Raw genomic sequence first — 21,036 nt, 5'->3', positions numbered from 1 at the left:
ATATGCTCCTGCTATAAGAGTTTATAGAGCTGCTGCAGAAAAATTAAGTATTTTGCTTGAACCATAACTTGGGCCCTCTAACAGCTATGGGTAAGATACTGTTAAAGAGCTAGAACTACTCCAGCTTCCATAACTTGTCAATCTTTACAGGCATACCCAAGGCCAAAACTTGGCTCTTAGCAGTCTGATTGTCAAAGACTGTACCATACACTAAGGTACGGAGATCACAAATCGTCCACAGAAGGAAATGGAAAGTTAACGTCAAGGATGTGAAATCAGCAGCAGAAGCACTGAGCCTAGATGAAAGTTCTACAGTTAAGAAGAGCAAATCTAAATTTTTAAACAACATTTATTTATCTCCATCTTACATTCATTCGTGGTAATATAGATTTACATCCTTTTTACGAAGCTGAAGGAACAGGGCTCTTTTGAACCATTAAACACTATTTTAAAGGATAAAAACTTACCCAGCCTTTTTACTGCATAACATCTCATGGCTATTTCCGCAAATAATGCTTTGCAAAGCTAACACAGTTAGATTGAGAGAGATTAGGAGGCAGACACTTTATCCAGTTGGTATGCATAATCCTTCCCTGCAAATACTTGGTATGCATTAGGATGAGTTTTTAAAAACTGTTTTGAATTATAAACAAGGACATTCCAGAAATAGTGCTTAAATAGGAAACTTCTACCTGAATTAACTTTACAGTTTGAATTCTTGATCATTGTATTTAAACAGTTATCAGAACAAAAGAATACAGAGCTAGCAAACAGTCTACCCAAACAAAATATTTTAGAAGGAAAACCCTGCAGTGTGGGTTTAGTTTTTTGTGAACAGGTGAAAATCTAGGAAATCCTATCCTAACACTTTGCATGATATGCACCAGGGCTAGGCACTACCATTTTAATGTACATGATTACTACAAACAGCTAAACTAGTTTACCAGCTGAAGCGATCACCACAGTTGTTGCCTAGAAGCAGATTATTATTATATCCCAGAGTGACTTTCTATGTCCTGATATGCATCCCATAATGGACACAACTGTGAAGACAATTGAGTTTACTTTTTAAAAGTGAAGTTAGTGCATGTGAAAGGTGCTGGAATGCAAATTAAACAATCCACACACAGGAGTGGGCAAGCTTCCCCTACCCACCTCAATCAAGATTAAGGTGGACCAGTTCTAGGCAAGGGGAATCTGTCTCCATGTGTATCCTATCTTTGATCTCTCAAGCTACCAAGCATGATAGTGAGTTGTAATGAATTTTTGTCCCTTCCAGAAATGGACTAAAACCATTTACTCAATTCAGCTAAACAGACATCTGAGTAAAGATTTATTTACTAACAACCAAAGCTGCATATGAAGAATTGACCTTGACTCTCTGTATCATTACCTAGCTCCTGAGCCATTCAGGCCCTGCTGTCTTATTTTGAACAAAGTATATTTCTCATTAAAAGAAAATCAAAGCAACTGTTTTCTAGCCCATTTTACAGATGAAAAGAATTTCTAAAAATGTAATCCAAGCACTGTTCTCATATTTGAGACTGCTTGTAAAACTACAGGGTAGGGAGATTTGTTTTTCCAATAACTTATTATTTAGAAGTATAATGACAGCATGAATGAGTGAGCTAGTTCAGTTGGAGGGCCATACATTAGTCCCAGCCATTTATCTAGACTAGAGGTCTTTGGCCAAAGGACATCATTTCACAAAAATTTTTAACAACTAGAAATTGGGAAGGAAAAACATGCAGTTAAGGGATTTAAGTCAGTTCAGTGTCTGAGGTTGCTTTTCTTTTATTTAAGCACCTCATTAATATTTGAGTCAAGAAACACTGCACAGAATTTCACAGATTGGGCACACAGACTATTTTAATATCCATCATTATGAAAATAATCACCAGACCATATAAATTCCTTCCCTGTTAAGATATGATAGCAACATGGAAATTAAATTACTGAAACTGAATAAAAAAATATGATAGGAAATGTTTTCTACACGGGACCCAGGCATTAGATCCACTGGGGGGAGAAGAGGGAGGAAGAGAAGGAATGGGGTGCAAAAATTCTGTAGTTTATAAACCTCTACCACCCCAGTGAAGTGTGTCAGTGCTAGAGCAGTGAGCCACCACAGAAAAATCAGTTTGGATCCAGGTCAGGAAATGCTATGAAAGCAACTGGCTCAGTCTCTGAGGGAGGGGAGAAATTATGCTACATTTAATGAGCCTTCCTGCAATGGACACAAGCAGCTTCACCAAAGGGCTCTGGGGAGAGCACATCTAGCCCACCTCAGCAATAAGAAAGATTACTGCAAAGTATGCAGGATAGAATCCAGAGATCCTTGCAAGGCCAAATTTCCTGGAGAAATTCCCAAACAGAGATTTCTAGGATATGTTTCAGAAAAAGGGGCACATTATGGTATTTAGAGTTTTCTCGACTATTTTTTAAGCCTTTGGATGACAGTTTGTTCACTCTATTTAGCACTGGACATGTACGTAAGGGACTTAAACAACCAGAAGAGGAGGAAAATAGGCTCTTCTGTTTGTGGCGACAGCATCCAAATGGTTGTGTAAGCAGCCTGCAGTGTGAAGTGTTACCACTCTTATATGAAAGCAACAAACTTGACATAAGCGGAAAAGATTCATTTCTGGTTTCTTCAGCTTTAGGTGATGCAGAACATAACTAGTCTTCATCTTCAGCAGCCCAGAAGTCACCATCAACATTCACAGCTTGAAACAACCTGTCATACAGGCAAGAATCTGTATTAGGAATCAGTGAACATCAACTTGAATTTGAAACTATGCTTTGAACTTTGCAGCTTCTTTATTTTTGTCATTTCATTGAAATGCATGTATTGCAACAGCCAAAGTTGAGTCAACTAAAATATTTTGCATTTCTATACTAACAACAGTGCCTAGTACAATGGTGTCCTGGTCCATGACAAGAGCTCCTAGGCACTATGGTAATACAAATAAATGATAATGATAATTAAGCCTCTAAAGATTCCTGAGAGTATTATTATTAATCATTTTTATTATGGTAGTGCCTAAGACCAAACTGGAATAGAGAGAGCCCCAGCGTGCTAGGCACTGTCCACACACAGTAGTAGAGCATACCTTGTCCTGAAGAGTTTACAATCTCAGTAGACAAGGATAGGCAAATGGGGTGTAACACACAAGCAGAGTGAAAAATGTGATGCAGCAAACACATCAAATTAGTTAAATGATTAATTTATTTTTGGGGGTGTGGGTTTAAGTTAGGAGGGAATAAGCTAAATGGAAAGAAAAGAGAACGTAGACGGAACGTTTAAGGGAAGGCGGGTAAGAGTGGTGGGGCACGGAAGGGGAGAAGGGCAGTTGTGGAATGAAACTGAGGAAAGGAGAAAAGACTGCGGGGGGGGGGGGGGGGAGAGAAGAGGGAGGGATGGAGCAAACAGCCCCTCAGCGTAGGCCAGAAAGTCCAGTCATGAACCATCCTCTGAACATAGATCCTTTCCCCATTTTACAAGCAGGCAAACTGAGGCACAGAAAGTAGCTGAATTTTGCTACTGACTCATTTATTTGAGGACAAGGAATAGAACTCAGAAGTCCTGACTCCTATTCCCTCCCACCGAAGCATCAATACAATGTCTAATATAAAAGACTCAACGTCCCAGTGCTAATCTTTAAAGCCCTCAATGATTGGACGCCTGGCTACGATAAGACACTGGTTTCCTTTGCTAAAACCTTCTGTGCTCAAAGGTTTTGTTAAGGCTGATGAAGCCCAGAGATAAATATTCAGGAGCCAAAGGTCATCGTGCCTTCTACAGCCAACGCCCTGTTGCTGGGAAGTTCCTACCACCAGAGGTAAGGAAGAGTCCAAATCTTGTTGCCTTTACAGCATAATGCATGACACTCCTCTTTGCACAGCATTTACTTCAAAAATGGCTGCACACGACCAGCAACATTTCATCTTGAGATAAATATAACTGAACATATCCTCTTAAAGCAGAAGAATGGAGGGGTGAAAAATGTGGTCTTAGTATTAATTTGATATGACACCTACATACCACAGTGAGGGGCACATTATACATGCACAGAAATATTTGGGAATGGAATATATTTGGAAAGAATTCTTCGATCCTGCTTGATTAGCAAAACATTCCAAGACACAGAATACAAGTCAGTGAACCAAGCTTTCACACTATTACACCTCTCTCATCCACTTCCCCTACCATCTACCCAAGTAGCAATGATCTCCTCTATTCTTCTACACAATCCCAATGCTGATGGCGTTAACCTCCAGTCCTGCAGTTCCTAAAATTTAGAGCTGCCTTCCTAAGTATTTTTACCAGACTCATCACTGTGATATCTCACCACCTATACATGAAAATGAACAGTTCCAACAGGGGGAAAAAAAATCCCTCAGAGGCATATGATATTTCAAATCATATCTGAAAACATTTTATTCCTTTGCCTATATCTCAAAATTTCTCTCATTTTTATTTTAACTTTGTAACTACCTATATAATTAAGTGAAAAAATAATTCTGGGAGGGCTTGCAAGAAAAATGCTGTACGTATGGAGCTTGTATTGTGCTTGAGGGCATATATCGTGACTACGTACCGGTTAAAGCATGGGGAGGATGTATCATTGAAGTGCTTATATGGGTTCACCCTAGACAGAGAACCCATACAAAGCCAGCAGAAGTGCTGGCTGCAGCCAGTGCATGTCATCTTGTTACAACCATCTAGTTTCTGGTGGGGGAAGAAACAGGGAATAGCAGTAAGAATCAACCATACCTCATGTCACTTCTAAGCCTTCAAACCTGCCTTTGTGCAATAACAGCAATCGCTATGCGACAAACGATAGAAATGTGTATTTTCAAAAATGGAACATCTGTACAGTATTTTACTATGTCACACCATCTTTGACAGACTGCTAAAATTTTAACTATAAAAGTTTTTTTCTAGATTGTTTGTTCATACAGTGGGTAAACAAACAATTTTATTCAAAAGAAATAACTTTTCATCACCAGTTATCTCATTCAACAATAAGGTCACCCCAAAATAAGTCACCAGCAGGGTCTAAGCTCTGGATCTTCCGATCCCCAGCACAGACCTCTACCTACTTGAACTATAGGAGTAATTATCCTCCACGTGGACTAGCCACTAAAGGGGGGAACCTAAATTACCTAAGACAATTTTGCCAGACGGTTACCCAGCTATTTGTTAGACAGCAGTAGAATATTAGATCAGGATTCCTGGGTTCTATCTCTGGAAAGGGACTAGCATGTACTGGTTAGATAGGATAATCAAAATACACAGTTTTGGCATATTCAGCCTGAAAGGCAGTGTTGCAAAGTGGCTAAAATTTGATTCTGCTATATTACAGACCTCTGTTTTCTTCCCAATTCTCCTTGAAGTGACTTTGGATAATCTGTTAATTTATTTGCACAATGGGAGATTGATACTTGACTGCCTTCTAGGGTTGGGATATGAGGCCATGGTCAGTAATAAAGTCTGAAATGGACTGAAATACTAACAGCAATCAGTAGAGGTGAGGTTTGAAATTATGGTCTTTTGGCTCCCAGCTCAGTACACTTTTGCCTAGTTTACAGAATATTTGGTGGCAGGAGAATCTCCCTGTGAAACACTGCCTGGTACAGGCAGCCGGATTTAACCAAAATGCAGAATGGACCATAAAATCTAGTATCCTTGTGAGGTCTGAGGTGTGTCCTCACTTCAACCTGGTTTCAGGAGATGTGTATCCAGAGGAGAAGTTTCCTCTTACTGTAATGCCAACTGCTTTTGCTAGCTGCAGAAGTGAGGACAAGCTTTATTGCAAGTGTAAGTCTACAATATTGGTGAATGTCATTCCCTGTTTATGAACTAGTAGCCTGTGTTACAGAAGCTTTATCTGGCTGCATTAGTAAACACACTGGAAACCTCACTTTTTCCTGAACCGTTTGCTGGCAACCTATTTCCCCAGCACCTGGGGAACTACTGATGAATACCTTTAAAAACTGAAAATACCTATTTTTTTATTAAATGTAATACTCAAAAGTAAGACTAGAGTAGCCAGTAGCAGGGAAGAGGCACAAATGGAATCATATGGACCCTACAAATGAAAGTCCTAATTCCCTGGCATTGGTCCCCATAGTGAATCACATTAGCAACATCGGACAGTAACAATTAAGAACAAATGTGATTCTCCAAGTTTAGCCCAATAAACTCACCTCTATAGGAGTGCCACAACAAGGGCAGGCCTTTGAGTTCTTTTCTAGCCACTCTCTACTTTCCATCTCCTCAAGGGCTTTCTGAATCACTCTTTTGCCATAGCGCTGCTCCAAAAATATTTTAGTGGCCTCATCTGCTTCTTGGTACTCATTACGCAAATCCATTAGCTTTTCTAAGGAGTGAAATAAAGACAGAAGAACACATTAGCCTTACATACCGCACTGCATATGGAAGTCACACTCTTAGCTAAAACGATGAGCCAAACTCATTGTAAACATGATCCAGGAGATTCCAAAGATTGCAAGGGACAAGAGGATTCCAAAAACCCTGCTAGGAGAATGAGGCAGCAACAGCCACCCAGAAGTTCCACCCAGCTGCTGATACTAGTATAATCTACTACCTCTCAGCTGTGGAAACTCCAGGACCAACAAAACAAAACACATCAGGGACAAATACTTTATACTTTTTTTAAGCACGTTATGTTTGAGATCCTCAAACAAGATGTTCCTTGTACTATTTCATAAATATCTGCTCAATATGCAGCTGAAGTTAAAAAAGCAAACAAAATGGTAGGATGCATGAGGAACAGAATAAAAGTTTATATTGAAAATATTGCAATTCCATCATATGAATCACCTTTGCTGGGAATGCTGTGTTCTAGCCACCCTACCTCAAAAAACTTAAAGTGGAAATAAAAGCTTTGTGACCAAAACAATTACAGGCATGGAAAAAAAATTCATATGACATGAGACTGAAAAGATTAGGATTGTTTAGTTCAGAGGGGAGACGAATAAGAGCGTACATGATAAAGGTATACAGAACAACCAGCAGAAAGAAGGTAGATTAGACACTTGTATTTACCCTCTCTTGTAATTAGGACTGTCAATAAAATTGAAATAGGTAGCATATTAAAAATTGATACAAGGAAATATTTTTTGCTAACACCATACATTTAGTGGAACTCTATCGCAAGACATCAAGGCCAAATGCTCAACAAAAATCAAAAAAAGGAATGGACATTTATATTGTGGCAAGATGGCTGATGTTAGTATGGGGGGTCCTGCGCTTTTCTTGGCAGGGGGGCTAAGACGCCACCCCTTGCCCCTGGTCTTGGGCAGCCTAGTACACTTTTGTGTAGAGGTCCCCGCTAGTGGCCCAGGAAGGTGGTAGAGGAGGGAAGCGGGGAAGAGGTCTGGGTTTGCTCCTCACTCTGAGCCCCAGCCCCTCTCAACTCCTGCGGGTTCTTACCCTCTTCCCCCTTGGGTGGGGAACCTTCGGTCCTTAAACGTTGGGGGAGGAAGTCTCCCTCCTCTTCTGGGCAGGGTCTCCCTTACTTCGGTTCTCTGGTCTTTCAAATCTTACAACACACCTCCAAGCTCCAGTCTTCTCTCCTTCCTCCTCTTCCCCTAACTGCCTGAAGCAGGGGGGTTTATTAGGTTCCTGACAGGTCTTAACTGACTAGAGGTGCTCCAATTAACCTGTAGCAACCCTCCCTAGTCTACAGGGAACCACTCCTTAATTAGCCTAGGGCTTATATATTTCCCCTCTACCACTGCTCCCTGGCCCTCCTGTATCACAATATGGATAATATCTTGAGTTACACTAGTATTAAAATGTCTGGAATATAAACCCTCATGCTTCATGGCATATGGGTAAACTCCTCAAAAGCTAGAAGAAATTTCCTGGGGACATGTTATTTCATAAATGTCCATTTTAGGGTTTCTTGCCCTACCCTCAAGCGTTTGCCACCAGCCACTGTGGGAAACAGGAATGTACCCTGTGTATCATATTTCCCTCTAAGTAATCAATACTAATTTTCTTTTTAAAAAATCCTCAAGATATACAAATGGGTATAGTAAGCAACTACAATGCCATAACCACTGTCCTTCTAAACTGTGTGTCATTTGTTCATCTAACTTGTTGCAGCATGTCTAGCCATTCAACTGTAAACTCTTCAGGGCAGAGGCCAGCTCTTCAACTACATTTAACCTCTCATCCCCACTACACAGAGAGTCCTACTACACAAACGGATGTGCCAACTCACTTACCCCTTACTATAACAGATACAGAAGTAGAAATGTTTCCGAGTGTCTACTTAATGTCACTGTATTCTACAATGAAAGCTGCAATTCACTTTGTGTTCCATTGCCAAAACAGTGCAACTCACCTGCAGTGATTTTACATAGAGAGACTCCATGATAAGTCATTTTACAGAGGGTACAGAAGGCATAGTTGCAACGGGAACATATGCCCATGGTGCAACCTGGCTCTTGCATCACTGGAGTCTGACAGCATGGACGAGGACAATATACCACGTCTGTCATCAAGTCCAAGCTGGACTGCAGAAGTAGGCGGTCATAACGTGCAAACGCCGCCTCTCCAACCAGTTCCTTAACCTAAACAAAGATCAAACAACATTATATTTGCTGGATTCAGATGTTCACTCTATTAGCTCTGGTAGAAAAAACTTTAGGACATGAGCACCAACAACTAGCTTAAATTTGCTTTAGCACATTTTAAACATTACTCTCATTCTGATCAGGAGATTACTGCAATAATCAGAGAGAAAGTATACAAGTTATTGATGATACTCTAAATCTGCAGCCACTGAACATAACAGTGGCGGATTAATGATTTTGCCGCCCCAGGCCCTGAAATAATTGCCGCATTCCAACCCCCCCCGCCCCCCGAGGCTCCCGGCCCCCCCACTGCAGCTCACCTCCGCTCCGACTCCTCCCTGAGCGCGCCGCCAGGTCCTGCTTCTCCCTGCCAGTGCTTGTGTGCGAAACAGCTTCGCAAAGGAGGGGGGAGGAGGGGGGAAACGCGGCGCGCTCAGGAGAGGCGGTGGGGATTTGGGGAAGGGGACCAATAGGGGCAGGGAGGGGGTGGGGAAGGGGTGAAGTTGGGGCAGGGGGAGCGAACCAACACTGTGGGAGGCAGCCTCTGGGTGCTATTATAAATTTGCCGCCCCTGCAAATTTGCTGGCCTAGGCCTTGGCCTTGTCAGCCTAGGCGTTAATATGCCGCTGGCACATAATCATCTTAAATATTCTGAAGAACAGATTCACTAGCAATTCAAATCCCGGGCACTGACAGTTTAGAGTCACATAGTGAAAACAATGAGCACAATCAGTGGGATCATGTCAATTCAAACTGGTGTCCAAGACATCTGAAATTAATAGTGGGCAAAACTGGTGCCAGGTGATCTAATTTTAACTCAGGAGCATGTAAGTAGTCTCTGGGTAGCATGAAAAAACTCTGTGCTTTAATTACTATGGTTTGAGCAAAAATCCGTTATATACAATTCAGCTTTATTAGTAAGCTAGAGGTGTGCATGTACTGATTACATACTTCTGCTATTACCTGGCCAGGAGTAGCAACAGAAGAACACTTTGGTTCTGGACAGCTGAGGCAGTGGACCTGGCCATCCCTGATCTGAATTTCAAAGTAGTCCTTTAAACAGGATTTGCAGTATATATGCCTGCACTCCATGAAGTACATACATTCACTACCCAGCTTCTCAGAAAAGCAGATGCTGCAAAAGAACATCTTACTGTTAAAGCATTTTTTCTGCTGAGCCTGATCAAAGTCCAAGATTTCCCTTATCAGACTTGACAGAGACTCCACATCCTGTACAGCTCTTTCATCAAGGATTTCTTCTTGTGCTGTTGCAGCACCTGCTGCGCCACAACAATCCAGCTCAGAGTTCACAGGAAACAGAGATGTCCTGCTCTGCCCATTTTCTTGATGGCACATTTTTAGTTCATATGGGGAGGTAATGTTCAGGTAAGCTAGTGTTTCTTCCTTAAGAAATTGCATCCAGGCAAACAAGACCACACAGCCTCGGTTCTCTTCCCACAAGTTGTCTAAGTGCTTGCAAAGTGCAGTAAGCTAGAAAAGAAAAGTTTGAGCTTAGAACCCAGAAAGAATAGCTCCATCTTCCAACAACTCCTGACTCATCTTAGAACAATTTCCCTCTCACGTGGTACCTTTTAAGGCAGCTTCAGATTTCAAGTTTAGGCCATGAACTAATTTAGTTTAACCAGGTCTTTGTTGTTTGTACTCATTGGGAAATAATCAGAGAGCATAATTTTACATCCTCACCTGATCACTTGCTAACCTCCAAAGCAAAAATCTTCAGTCTACACCTTACCCTATACAGAAAATGAACTAAGTCAGCTGCATTACAAAATATTAGGAAGTATTGCAAGTAATTGTAAAGAAATGTAGATTTAGAAATAAAAATCAGATGATGTGATAAGTAACTTAGATAACAGCTTTACTGCATAGATTAAACAACATTTGCTTCAAGGTGACCTAGCTAAAATACTTTTAATATGTATATGGGGCCCTGCCTTTTTATGTTTAAAGAAAGCCTGAATAGCTTGTTTTCAGGTCTCTCTCCGGCTGGATTTTCCCCTCAGAATTTTGAATATCATCTTGCCTTCTTCATAAAACCATAAGGCAGCAAAAATGGACACCTAATTTCCCACCAGCTTTGCAGTCACTTTTAAACTTATAAATTAAAAGCCACCTGTAGCATAATCAGAACTCATTTCCTTTCAAGTGAATAGGTAAGAACACTAATTACTGCCAGACCGATATACTGATCTAGATATTTTGGGTTACAGGAGGAAGTTATTTTTAGTGAATAACAAAAACAAAGTAACTATGATGCATATTTAACAATCTCAGCTGTGAAGTTCTGAGTTTAATGAAAGAAATCAGCCTCATTATTCTGACTGGACTAAATGTAGCACATTTGGAAGTCAATTCAAGATTCAGCGAACTACTCGCCTCTGATTTTAAGTATAATGCTTTAAGTGTTTTATCATCTGATGTACTTCAATCGTGTTATTTTAAACATTAAAATCTGTATATACACAATAGATATTACATGCCTGCACTAATTCATACAGCATTTGCCTTTTGGGCTTTCATTATCAAACAATTAATACATTCTAATGTTGTGTACTGGAACCGACATCTGCTTTGTACCAGAGACTTCCCGCTCTTCTACTTCTGCCTGACTTGCAGTGAAATTTTAGTATTCCAGTTTTATATAATTATCTTAGTAATTTAAATGCAGTTAGGATATGAGTATTCTGCTTATCTTGCAACTAGCTTTATTTGTTATGAGTGTTAGTTCACTAGCAGCAATGCAGTTTTGAAAACAGTCTAAATTCTTAGCTGATTAGCAAGTTCCCATTCATAACCTTCAGCTTGTCTTTTCCAAATTATACTAACCAATCACTGTTCATACATTGCAACAGCTCATGCTACAATTACTGCATGTTAATTCAGACAATGTTTACTGCTGTTTCAGCAAAAGTCAAGTTAACTCAAATGTGATCACCTCATCTGAGTTCACATTTCCCAAAGAATAAAAGCTGGACATGTTAATTGGATGTTGTTTGCTCTGAAAAAGCCTAATCTATGGGAAGAAATTGCTTCTCTATCTTCCTCCCTGATATTTTATACAGCAGACTGTAGAAGGAAAATAAATGTTATCTTTAATAACAAAGTATAATTTACAAACAAGGGACACCCCTCCACATACCAAGGTTTGCTCTTACTAAACCGGCCACTTCTCAGCAATGAACTCTACGTGCACAGACTATTAGTTGTATTATCAGGCACCATGTTTTGATCACACTATTCAGTGGAATTATTTGTACACTGCCTACCACAATGGAGCTGGCCTGCAGATGCTACTGTAATACAATAATAGCATACAACAAATAAAGGCCTATGCAACTGAAATTTTAGTTAATTTGTGTGAAAAAATCTAGATGACATGCTTGTTTCATATAAACTCACTACTGCACAGTAAAGAATTTAACAGATATAGCTGCATGTTAGACAATCAAGGGATATCGGCTATTTTGCAAATACCCGGTAACATTAATGCAATAATAAAGAGTTCAACTGGAAGTATCCAGATAGGTTATACCCACTGTACCCAAACATAATGGATGCATTCTTCCACCTATGAAAAGATATGGGTTGTTGTCCTGTATAATTTCACTACCTAATGCAGGTTTTTGGTTTGTGTAATTTTAAAAAAATGTATACATCTCATACACTGTTAGTTCTGATAATGTGGTTTTGAATAAGCAAATTCAAAATGCTTTAAAGTTTCATTATGTTTATAATCCAGTTGCTCTCTTTCTTGCAAGTTTGAAATTGAAGTGTCCTCAGTGAAGACTGCTCTCTATCCACACCTGCATCCTGGATTGTTATTTTTGGATTGCTCACAAATGCTGGGTTAATAGCATCACATGTTTACAAACATCAGAAAAGGCAGGTTAAATTCTGGGGCTATCAATCCTAACAGCATCTCTTTAATCTAGCATTGCCTTTATCAGCCTTTGGATCTCAAGATCTTTAGCTGCTATTGACAGAGCTATGACTCCTTGCAGAGATTTTAAAAATACATACGCTTGTGTGTTCTTTCACTAAATATTTTTGTTCTTCAAGAAAATATTTTACAGTAAATAGTAAATAGTTAAATAGTTAAAAAAAAAAAACCCTCTTAAACCGGAAAAAAAAAAGTATTTCAAGAAGAATGCTTATACATGAATACCTGCCCTTCTTAAATGGTGGAAGGCACCTGAGTCTCATGACACACAATACAAAAAAATTTCAGATATAGGCTGTATTTGCATAGTACAGTGTATATATATTCACATGTACCTACTCTATAACGCACAGGATATAAGCAGAGATGAAACAGGACATCGAATTGCTATGATTGGGATTTTCAAAAGCAGCTAAAGGCTAGACTTCCAAATAGGTGCCTATAGACACAGATAAGCATCAATAAGAATTATAAAAGCACCTAAAGCAAGTTAAGTGCCTAATTCCCATTCATTTCAATGGGTGGGAATCACCTAGGCACTTCTAAAAATACCACTATGCATCCCTCTGAATCTTTAGTACCTTTAAAATTCTGGCCATAAGTGACTTAGGAACACAGTCACATTTTCAAAATTGACTTCAGCACTTAAGAGCCTAAGTTTCATTGACAGTCAATGGGACTTGGGCTCTTAAGTCACTTAAATGCTTTACAATTTTTATCCTAAATGATTTAGCAGCCTAAATTCTACTGATTTTCTATGGGACTTGTGCACCTAAGTAATTAAGATGCTTTTGAAAATCCCATCCTTTATCCTTAAGAATCTTGCAGCATGAAGTGAAAAAGACTGTTGCCAAAGGGCACCAATAAAAACTACTCCTTATACAATTCATTAGATGTATGTATTATACTCCATGATGCTCATGGTTTCCTCCAACTGAACCTGGATGTTAAAAGCAAAGTTCTATCCAACTATTCCTTCACCTGCTGCATTTACAACTATTAGAGTATTAATTATAAAGAATTTTTTTATGTTCCTGAAAGGTACAAGAAGTGTCAAAAAGATTTTAAACCAAACCTGAGCCCGGGAGAGCCACTTGCTGCTGAGTGTGAACACAGGTGGAGAGACTGATGGGTAATCTGGTGGGAGTTCAAAATTTAACACAAGTGGAGGCAGAAAGCAAATTGTGTATTCAAATCCACTGTTCTGGAGACACTCTGTGGGACTTCCTGAATGAAAGACAGTTGATTGACGCAAATTGAGAGAGATCAACAGAACTATAATTCTAGGTGTTGCAGTCTCATAAAGTTTAACTGTATGATAAAGTTCCCAAGAAACCTCTTTTCATTTGATAAATGTTTAGTTTAACTGCTTTACTGAGACTTAAGTAAACAATGTGCCTTTTTAGTGCTACAACATTTCATAAACAGTTGTGTGCTGGAGGCTGAATTAGTGAATATTGACTTTGCTAATACCATGATCTGTCAGATAAATTACAAACCAGATAGTCTGGAAAGGCAAATCCTCAAGAATAAGAGTAAATATACTTTGTTGTTCTAACAACAAGAAAAGGAACAAGCCTCTCTAATTTTATCATTTATCACTGACAGTTTTCCTTAGAGAAAAAGCGAATTCATATTTCAGAGGTCTTTCCAGAGAAAGGAGTGTCTAGTGGACAGAGCACAGCATTGTGGATCTGTCACTGTTTCACTGTACAGTCTTGGACAAATAACAGTTAATAGGTAAACTGAAGCAGAGGCACCTCTGATGGAGTTAATACGCACTTGACAGATTGGGAAACTTAAAAGGACACAATTAATTTGAAAAATAGTCAAATTAAAAACAGAGTTAAAAGTAATTTCAAGTCCCTCTGCCAAATGTTTAAAAGTGTGGGTTTATTATTTGTTACTTGTGTTGCTGAGTTTGGCCCATACGAACAAGGGAAAAGGAATGATTGCATATGGGAACCAAGGAAGCCAGCTACACATGCACAATGGTGTCAAATACACAAATTAAAACACCCGAACAAATACAAAAAATTATTTTCTTGAAACTAACAGTTATAGTAATGCTCGGTGTTACCTGTAACAGTAGGCAATTTTTTTTTTCAAAGAGAAGTATCATTTTAAAATTGACAGTGTCGTTTAACTAATATTTCAAAACTCAGTCTCAAATGAAAGGCAGTACAGAAATGCAATGCAATGCAATCCAAAAGCACACCAGATAGATAAATTAATACTTAAAGATCTAGATTAGTTTACTCCACGGGTCCCGCTTGGTCTAATAATGCTCAGTTCACACAAAAATATTCCAACTTTAAATTAAAATATTTTAGAAAAAAAATTATTTTGAAATACTACAGATGAATTCTCCTTAGCAAGTAATTTGAACAAACCATTAAAAATTCCATTCTAGGAAGCTACTATATTTGAAATTTAAAAGTCCACCTTCTTTAGTTTTGATCTTTAAGAGTGATGTGCAAATACTTAAAGCAAGAATTACATTGTGAAGTTACAGCTATGAGTGATACCCATCCCAGCTGTAATGTGTGATAAATTGTTCATGACCTCAAAGTTCTAAGAAGAGAAAATGAAAAATGTTTGGGTAACCACCTTTGGAACATATTTTAATAAAAACTAATTTAAAGATAATGCAAAACATCCGGACTCACCACTCACAAATATTTTGAAGTTTTGAGGCAACTCCAGACAAATTCTTGTTTCTCCTCCTTGGGCAGAGTCTACCCTCTTAAATTCATCTTCATCATAAATACTAGCTAGAGCCAGAAGCTCATCCTCCTGAGCTTCCTTATCTTCTGAAGACATTTAACTTTTCTGCAAAATTAAGAATACCACCCAAAAAAATGAGTTAGGACTAAACAGACAAGTCAAACAGTCTGTTAATGTATATATTTAATGTTATTGGAATCAAATTTAGAAGAAACAATAAAACATGAAAATACTACCAAACATAATTACTCTTTCTTCAGGTTAAAGATCCTGCACATGTTCTACCATTTGTTGGCAGTTTTAAAGTTATAAAAAAATGGCTCTCTTCAAAACTTTGATAATGAGAGACCAACCCTTAGAACTGGAATGGGCAAACTACGGCTGGTGGGCCACTTCTGGCCCATCAGACGTTTTTATCCAGCCCTCAAGCTCCCCCCGGGGTCGGGGGCTTGTGCTGCTCTGCCCACCTGGTGCTCCTGCCGGGGAGTGGAGTCAGGGGCTTGCCCCGCTCTGCCCACCCAGCGCTCCCCAGCCCCAACTCATAATTCTCTTGATGAGCACCATCTTCCAGCACACAGAGCCACACCGTGCAGGCGCAACCTCACCGCACTGTTTCCAGGATCGGAACCCCGCCCCTACGCAGCAGCCCCGTTCCCCCGTCTCTCCCACGCGGCAGCATGCCCAATCTCCCATGGTCTCCTATGGTCCCATCCTCGAGAGCCTTGAAACCACCCAGGGGCTGCACCCATCCCAGCTAGGGTGCCTCCACCTGTGGTGGTGCCTGGTACGGCTGCCTTGGTGTCACTGCCAGCAGGGCTCCTAGTAGTCCCCAGTACCACCCCTGTAGAGCTATCCCCCCCCACGCTACACCCCATGAGTCCTCCCTTCCCCCCCTCGGTAACATCCCTTATAGAGCCCTCCCATGCTACACCCCATAACGTCCCCCTCCTTCACCGGGCATTCATGGCCCGCCATACAAATTTCCATACCCAGATGCGGCCCTCAGGCCAAAAGGTTTGCCCACCCCGCCTGAGAAAGTCAGAGGCTGAAGAATACTATAGAATGAAATATGCAATGGAGTGTTAATAGTATCGAGATGGCACTTTGTTAATGCTTGAGATAGAAACCACAGACCAAAGAAGGGACAAAGACAGGAGGGGGGGGAAGAAAGTAGTAACAGTGTAGCGCTCTTCCAGTAGGCTGGCTATCACCTACCAGGTACATCTAAAAATATATTTTTGATTAAAATTATTTCAAATGACAAGCAAGAACACAGGGACCCCCAAACAGACATCAAGTTGGTGCATTTCTATACCGTTTCAGTAAACAATTTAAAGGAGCTCTTTTAAAAAAATCTTTGCAATTTCATTACCTTTTCCGTTACAATTGCAAAACAGTAGCAACTAGAGTTGCAGGTACTGTTAGTGACCCAGCACAGCCACGTAAGTAAGGCCAGGGCATAGACACTGCTCATTCTTCTGAGGGAACTGGAAGTCACAAGCTTTTCCTCTGGGGAAGCAAGACGACTGTAGGTTCTGCTGCCAGGACAGGCATGGTGATGAAGCTCAGTATTTGTCTGCTGCCTATAACAAAAAATTAGAGGGATTAAAATCCTCTCAGCATTTCCATTATGAGCTGCTGTTATCAACAGTTTCACTCAAGTGAGCCTTGGCATGCACACTCAATGACCCAGAGGTTTTTTTTTTTTTAAAAAAAGCTTTCGATAGTACACATCCCAATTATGCATGTAAGCCCTAATCCTGCTGTCTATATCTATTAGTGCCGACCCTAGGGCTGAGTACAGTTCCACTGAAATCAATGGGTTCCATGCTAGTAGATCCAATTGCAGGATTGCAGGCTTACCTGATTACAGCTCAGAAAAACTGCTCACTGGCAAATAGTGATGGGTTGGAAGAGATCTGTTTCAAAACATTTGAACTTATCCATGAGATTCAAATGATTAAATAATACTTCTGAAAGAAGTCCATACTTGTATACTTCTATTTTTGTAAATATAACCAAGAAAGGTGCATTTAAAAAAAACAAACAAACAAACAAACGAGAGATACAAGTCCAATTCAAACCCTTACACACTAGGAAACTCAGAGTTTAATTATGTAAATCTGAAATCACTCCTTTCCTTTAACATACCACTGTCCCTAGCATATAAAGAACTCTGCTAACTCTCACTTGGTTAATGCAACAGAACAATTCTCAGAAGGACCTGCATGGTCTCACCATGTTTCCAAACAAAACAAATAATACATAGTTTAAAACTACAACTCTCAAAAGCAATGATTAAAGTACACTTTGTGATACAATGCTCTTGATTTCACGACCTGTTTACTTATTAATTTGCAATGCGCATTCCAACCATCAGTGCAAGTCAGATGTAAAAGACTGAGTATGTCTTTCTGGTCTCATGCTATGCCTACATTGCAACCAGAGGCATGATTTACAGTTTGTGTAGACGTACCCAAGCTAGCTTTAATCTAATTAGTTTACTTAAGAAGGCAGCAAGGATGTAGTGGTCTGGGCTGTCCAAGCCCATTGTGGTCCCTGGCTATGTACTTGCACAACTAGCCCACACTGACATGTCTCTGCAGCTATTTTAAACAACCTAGCTAGATGAAAGATGGCGCAGGTACATCTACACAAGATGAAAATTACACCTTGGTTGCAGTGTAGATATAATCTCAGGCCTGGTTTACACATAAAAATTAGAACAACCTAGCTACAGTGCTGTGCTGCGAGAAGTTACATGTTCTGAAGACTGTGGCTATGTTAACAGAAGAATTCTTCTATTGACCCATCTATAACCTCTGAGTGATGAATTAATTACACCACCAAAAAAATCCCTTTCGTTGTAGGAAGTGTCTACACTAGAGTGGTGCAGCGGCAGCACCTAGTTGTAGAGCAAATATGGCCTCAAGCTCCTGCAACACTTTGAGTTATAACAACTACAGCAAAAACAAGCTCTAAGGTTGCCCCCAACACAACACCTGTCCATGCACAAAGACCTTAACTCAAGTGCAGTGACACTTAACTCAAGTTGGCTGGCCAGTCAGGGGATACAGCTCAACTTGAAAAACCTCTCAGCTGCTCACAAAATTGCACTGTCCAGCTCAAGTAGTATTTCCAAGTACCAGCGTGGCCACTCTTGCTGGAGCAGTTAACTCTAGCGTAGGCAAGTTGAGTTAACACCACAGAGCCCCACAAACTCCAGAGCAGTGTCAGACACAGAACACGCATCACCTAGGATAAAGACGCCTCTCATATGCACAGGTTAAAGGATTGTGAGATAACAAGAGGGAACAGAGAGTTTGAAAGGAGATTTTCGGCCTGGGAAGTACACCCCTAACAGGTAACTCCAATGGGACTTCAGGACAGAAGAGTCAGGCCCTTGATTCTTAGACAGTTTCCCAACCCTTTCCCCAGCCAGCCCCTCTCCCCACACCGCTCCCCACCGGCCAGCCCCTCTCCCCGCACCGCTCCCCACCGGCCAGCCCCTCTCCCCGAACCGCTCCCCACCGCTCCCCCACGGCCAGCCCCTCTCCCCGCACCGCTCCCCACCGTCCCCCGGCCAGTCCCTCCTCCCTTCCCTTAGCCAGCCCCGCACCACTTCCCACCCTTGGCCCAACCCACCCCCTTCCCTCAGTGCTGCTCCCCCCTCCCCCACCCTTGTTCCAGGCCGCCCCACGTCGTCCCCCCGCTGCCGTCACAGCGCCCCCATATCCCAGCCTCCAGCTGGCTCCCGCTCGCTCCGCTCCCAGTCGAGGCGCGCAAAGCGGTCGGGCCTACTCCGCGGGACTCCCTGGCCCCAGCTCTCCCCTGGGCCCGCGGCCTCCACCCCTCACCTCGCAGCCGGGCCCTGGCGCGGCCGCCGGGGGTGAGCTCTACGCAGCGCCGCTCCGAGCCAGCGCAGCCTACAGGCGGGAGGCGGGCCCGGCAGGGCGGGACGGGGCCGCCTACAGGACCCGAGGGGTGGGGGGAAGCCAGCGGCCGGCGCGGACGCGTTGAGAGGGAAGGCCCGAGTGGCCCTTGTCTGTGGGCGACCCGCGTGGGCTTGAGGCGGCGGAGAGGTGCGGCACCCGAGCTTGGCTTTTCCGAAACTGCGAGCCTAGAGAGCCGGGGCGGGAACGAGCTCTCGTGCACTCCGGCGCTGGAGGCTGCTGCGTGATCGATGAGGAAGCGTGCAGCGTGGGCCCTGCCTGCGGGTCGCCCCAGCCTGGCGGCGCCTGGGCCCTGGCCCGCCTATTTACGAACAGAAACCACTCCGCGCGCCACAGCCCGTCTGCAGCAGGAGATGCGACTTCGGTTTAAACGCTGTTACATAGAGAGCTCAGGCTGTGATTCTCTGATCGAGCCCCGCCGCGGTGGGACGTCGTTTAAACAGGCTCCACGCGGAGCGGCTCAGCCTCCTCGCCCTCAGGCCGCTGTTTGGGACCCACCTCTCCAGTCGTGCCCATGGGCGAGGGATACAGCGCATCCCCTTCTTAGAGCAGCAGCTCACAGTCCAGCTGCCCTCAGAACAGCCATTCTGGGTCGTTGTATACCTAAGTTGAAATGTAGGGCTATTGCAACATTAAATTAAAACATAATGAACTGAATTATAAATGCCACTAATGGTAGGATCTCTTCATTTTGCAAAATGACCAAAGGTAAAAAAAGCAATCCCACCAGATATTGCAAATTAGAGCTCTGCAGGGCTTTGTGTAAGCTCAAAATTTCGTCTCGCTCACTCACAGGAGTTAATATCTTTTATTGGACCTCACCCACCTTGTCTCTCTAATATCCTGAAACAAAAAACTCTGGTTAAATTCTCTCACACTGTAAGCAATTGTGTTTTAATGTTAGGTTACTTAAAGTTAAAAAAAAAAATCAATAACTTTAACCCGTTAACACACAGGCCCTCAGAGACCTTATTTATGCCCTTTAGTGCAGAATTTTCAAACAAGGTGACATTGATTTAGACAAGTTAGTCCCGTTGACTTCAAAACAACACTGATGGAATACAGGTTAGCTGAAGCATTTCAGTTTTGTGTACATTTGATGTAGCAGAAAGGGATGGTGATTGCAAGTAAAGGCTATTTATTTACTAACTTTGAATATACTATTACAGAAACTTCTGTACATCTAGGTTTACTCGTAACTTGAGCAATGCTGTTTTCCTTGTAATCTTGGTTCTCCCAATGCAGTTCCTTATGTAATCTTGCCTATTAGAAGTAAACTCTTCAGGGCAAGGACCTGATTTATTCATGGTTTACATGTAATCTAATATAATAAAGGCTCTAATTGTAGCCTCTGCCTACACTGTGAAAATACTTTTTGCATTGGTTAAAATACTAATCTTATGGTGACATTGCCTGTTGCCTTTGCTAGATCCACTGATGGGGAGTGGGAGGGGAAGGAAGAGAGAGAATCAAATGAACAGGATTCTGTAGGTTGGTTTTTCTTTTCAGAGAATACAAATGCTTTTCAGAAGTCCAAGATTTAGCCTACATCTTCAGAAGCTAAAGGAAATCAGAACTATCTGGAGGAGGCAAGCCAACTATAGCCTTAAAAAGATTACAGAAATAGCCAGCCTTTGCACAAGATATGCCATGGTTGATCGTGTCTTGGTTCTGATCCAATTTAACTAGAGTAGTATAGGCCAGTTCCATGCTAAAGGACTGCACAATTTCATTGTTATAATACAGCTAAAACCTTATGACTTTACTTCTGAAGTGGTTTGC

General features: G+C 41.5%; 1 protein-coding gene across 2 annotated transcripts; it reads right to left on the bottom strand.

Annotated features, from left to right (window-relative positions):
• Positions 1-363: 363 nt before the first annotated feature.
• RNF14 (ring finger protein 14) lies at positions 364-19,625 on the bottom strand. Of its 2 annotated transcripts, none has more exons than XM_074960512.1 (9): positions 19,159-19,625; positions 16,674-16,884; positions 15,244-15,406; positions 13,650-13,801; positions 9,577-10,104; positions 8,382-8,610; positions 6,214-6,386; positions 4,602-4,732; positions 364-2,737 (listed from the first exon to the last, which is right to left on the bottom strand). In XM_074960512.1, exons 3-9 carry the CDS (start codon positions 15,395-15,397, stop codon positions 2,680-2,682), a joined length of 1,425 nt encoding a protein of 474 aa, XP_074816613.1. In that variant the 5' UTR covers positions 15,398-15,406; positions 16,674-16,884; positions 19,159-19,625; the 3' UTR covers positions 364-2,679. The 2 variants fall into 2 exon arrangements, with proteins under 2 accessions (XP_074816613.1, XP_074816614.1); XM_074960513.1 differs by lacking the exon at positions 19,159-19,625 and adding an exon at positions 17,165-17,286.
• Between the last annotated feature and the right edge of the window lie 1,411 nt (positions 19,626-21,036).

This window comes from Natator depressus, chromosome 8, assembly GCF_965152275.1.
Source record: "Natator depressus isolate rNatDep1 chromosome 8, rNatDep2.hap1, whole genome shotgun sequence".
Taxonomy (NCBI): domain Eukaryota; kingdom Metazoa; phylum Chordata; order Testudines; family Cheloniidae; genus Natator; species Natator depressus.
The sequence above is the reverse complement of the archived record's forward strand: the minus strand, read 5'-3'. Positions and strand labels throughout refer to the sequence as shown.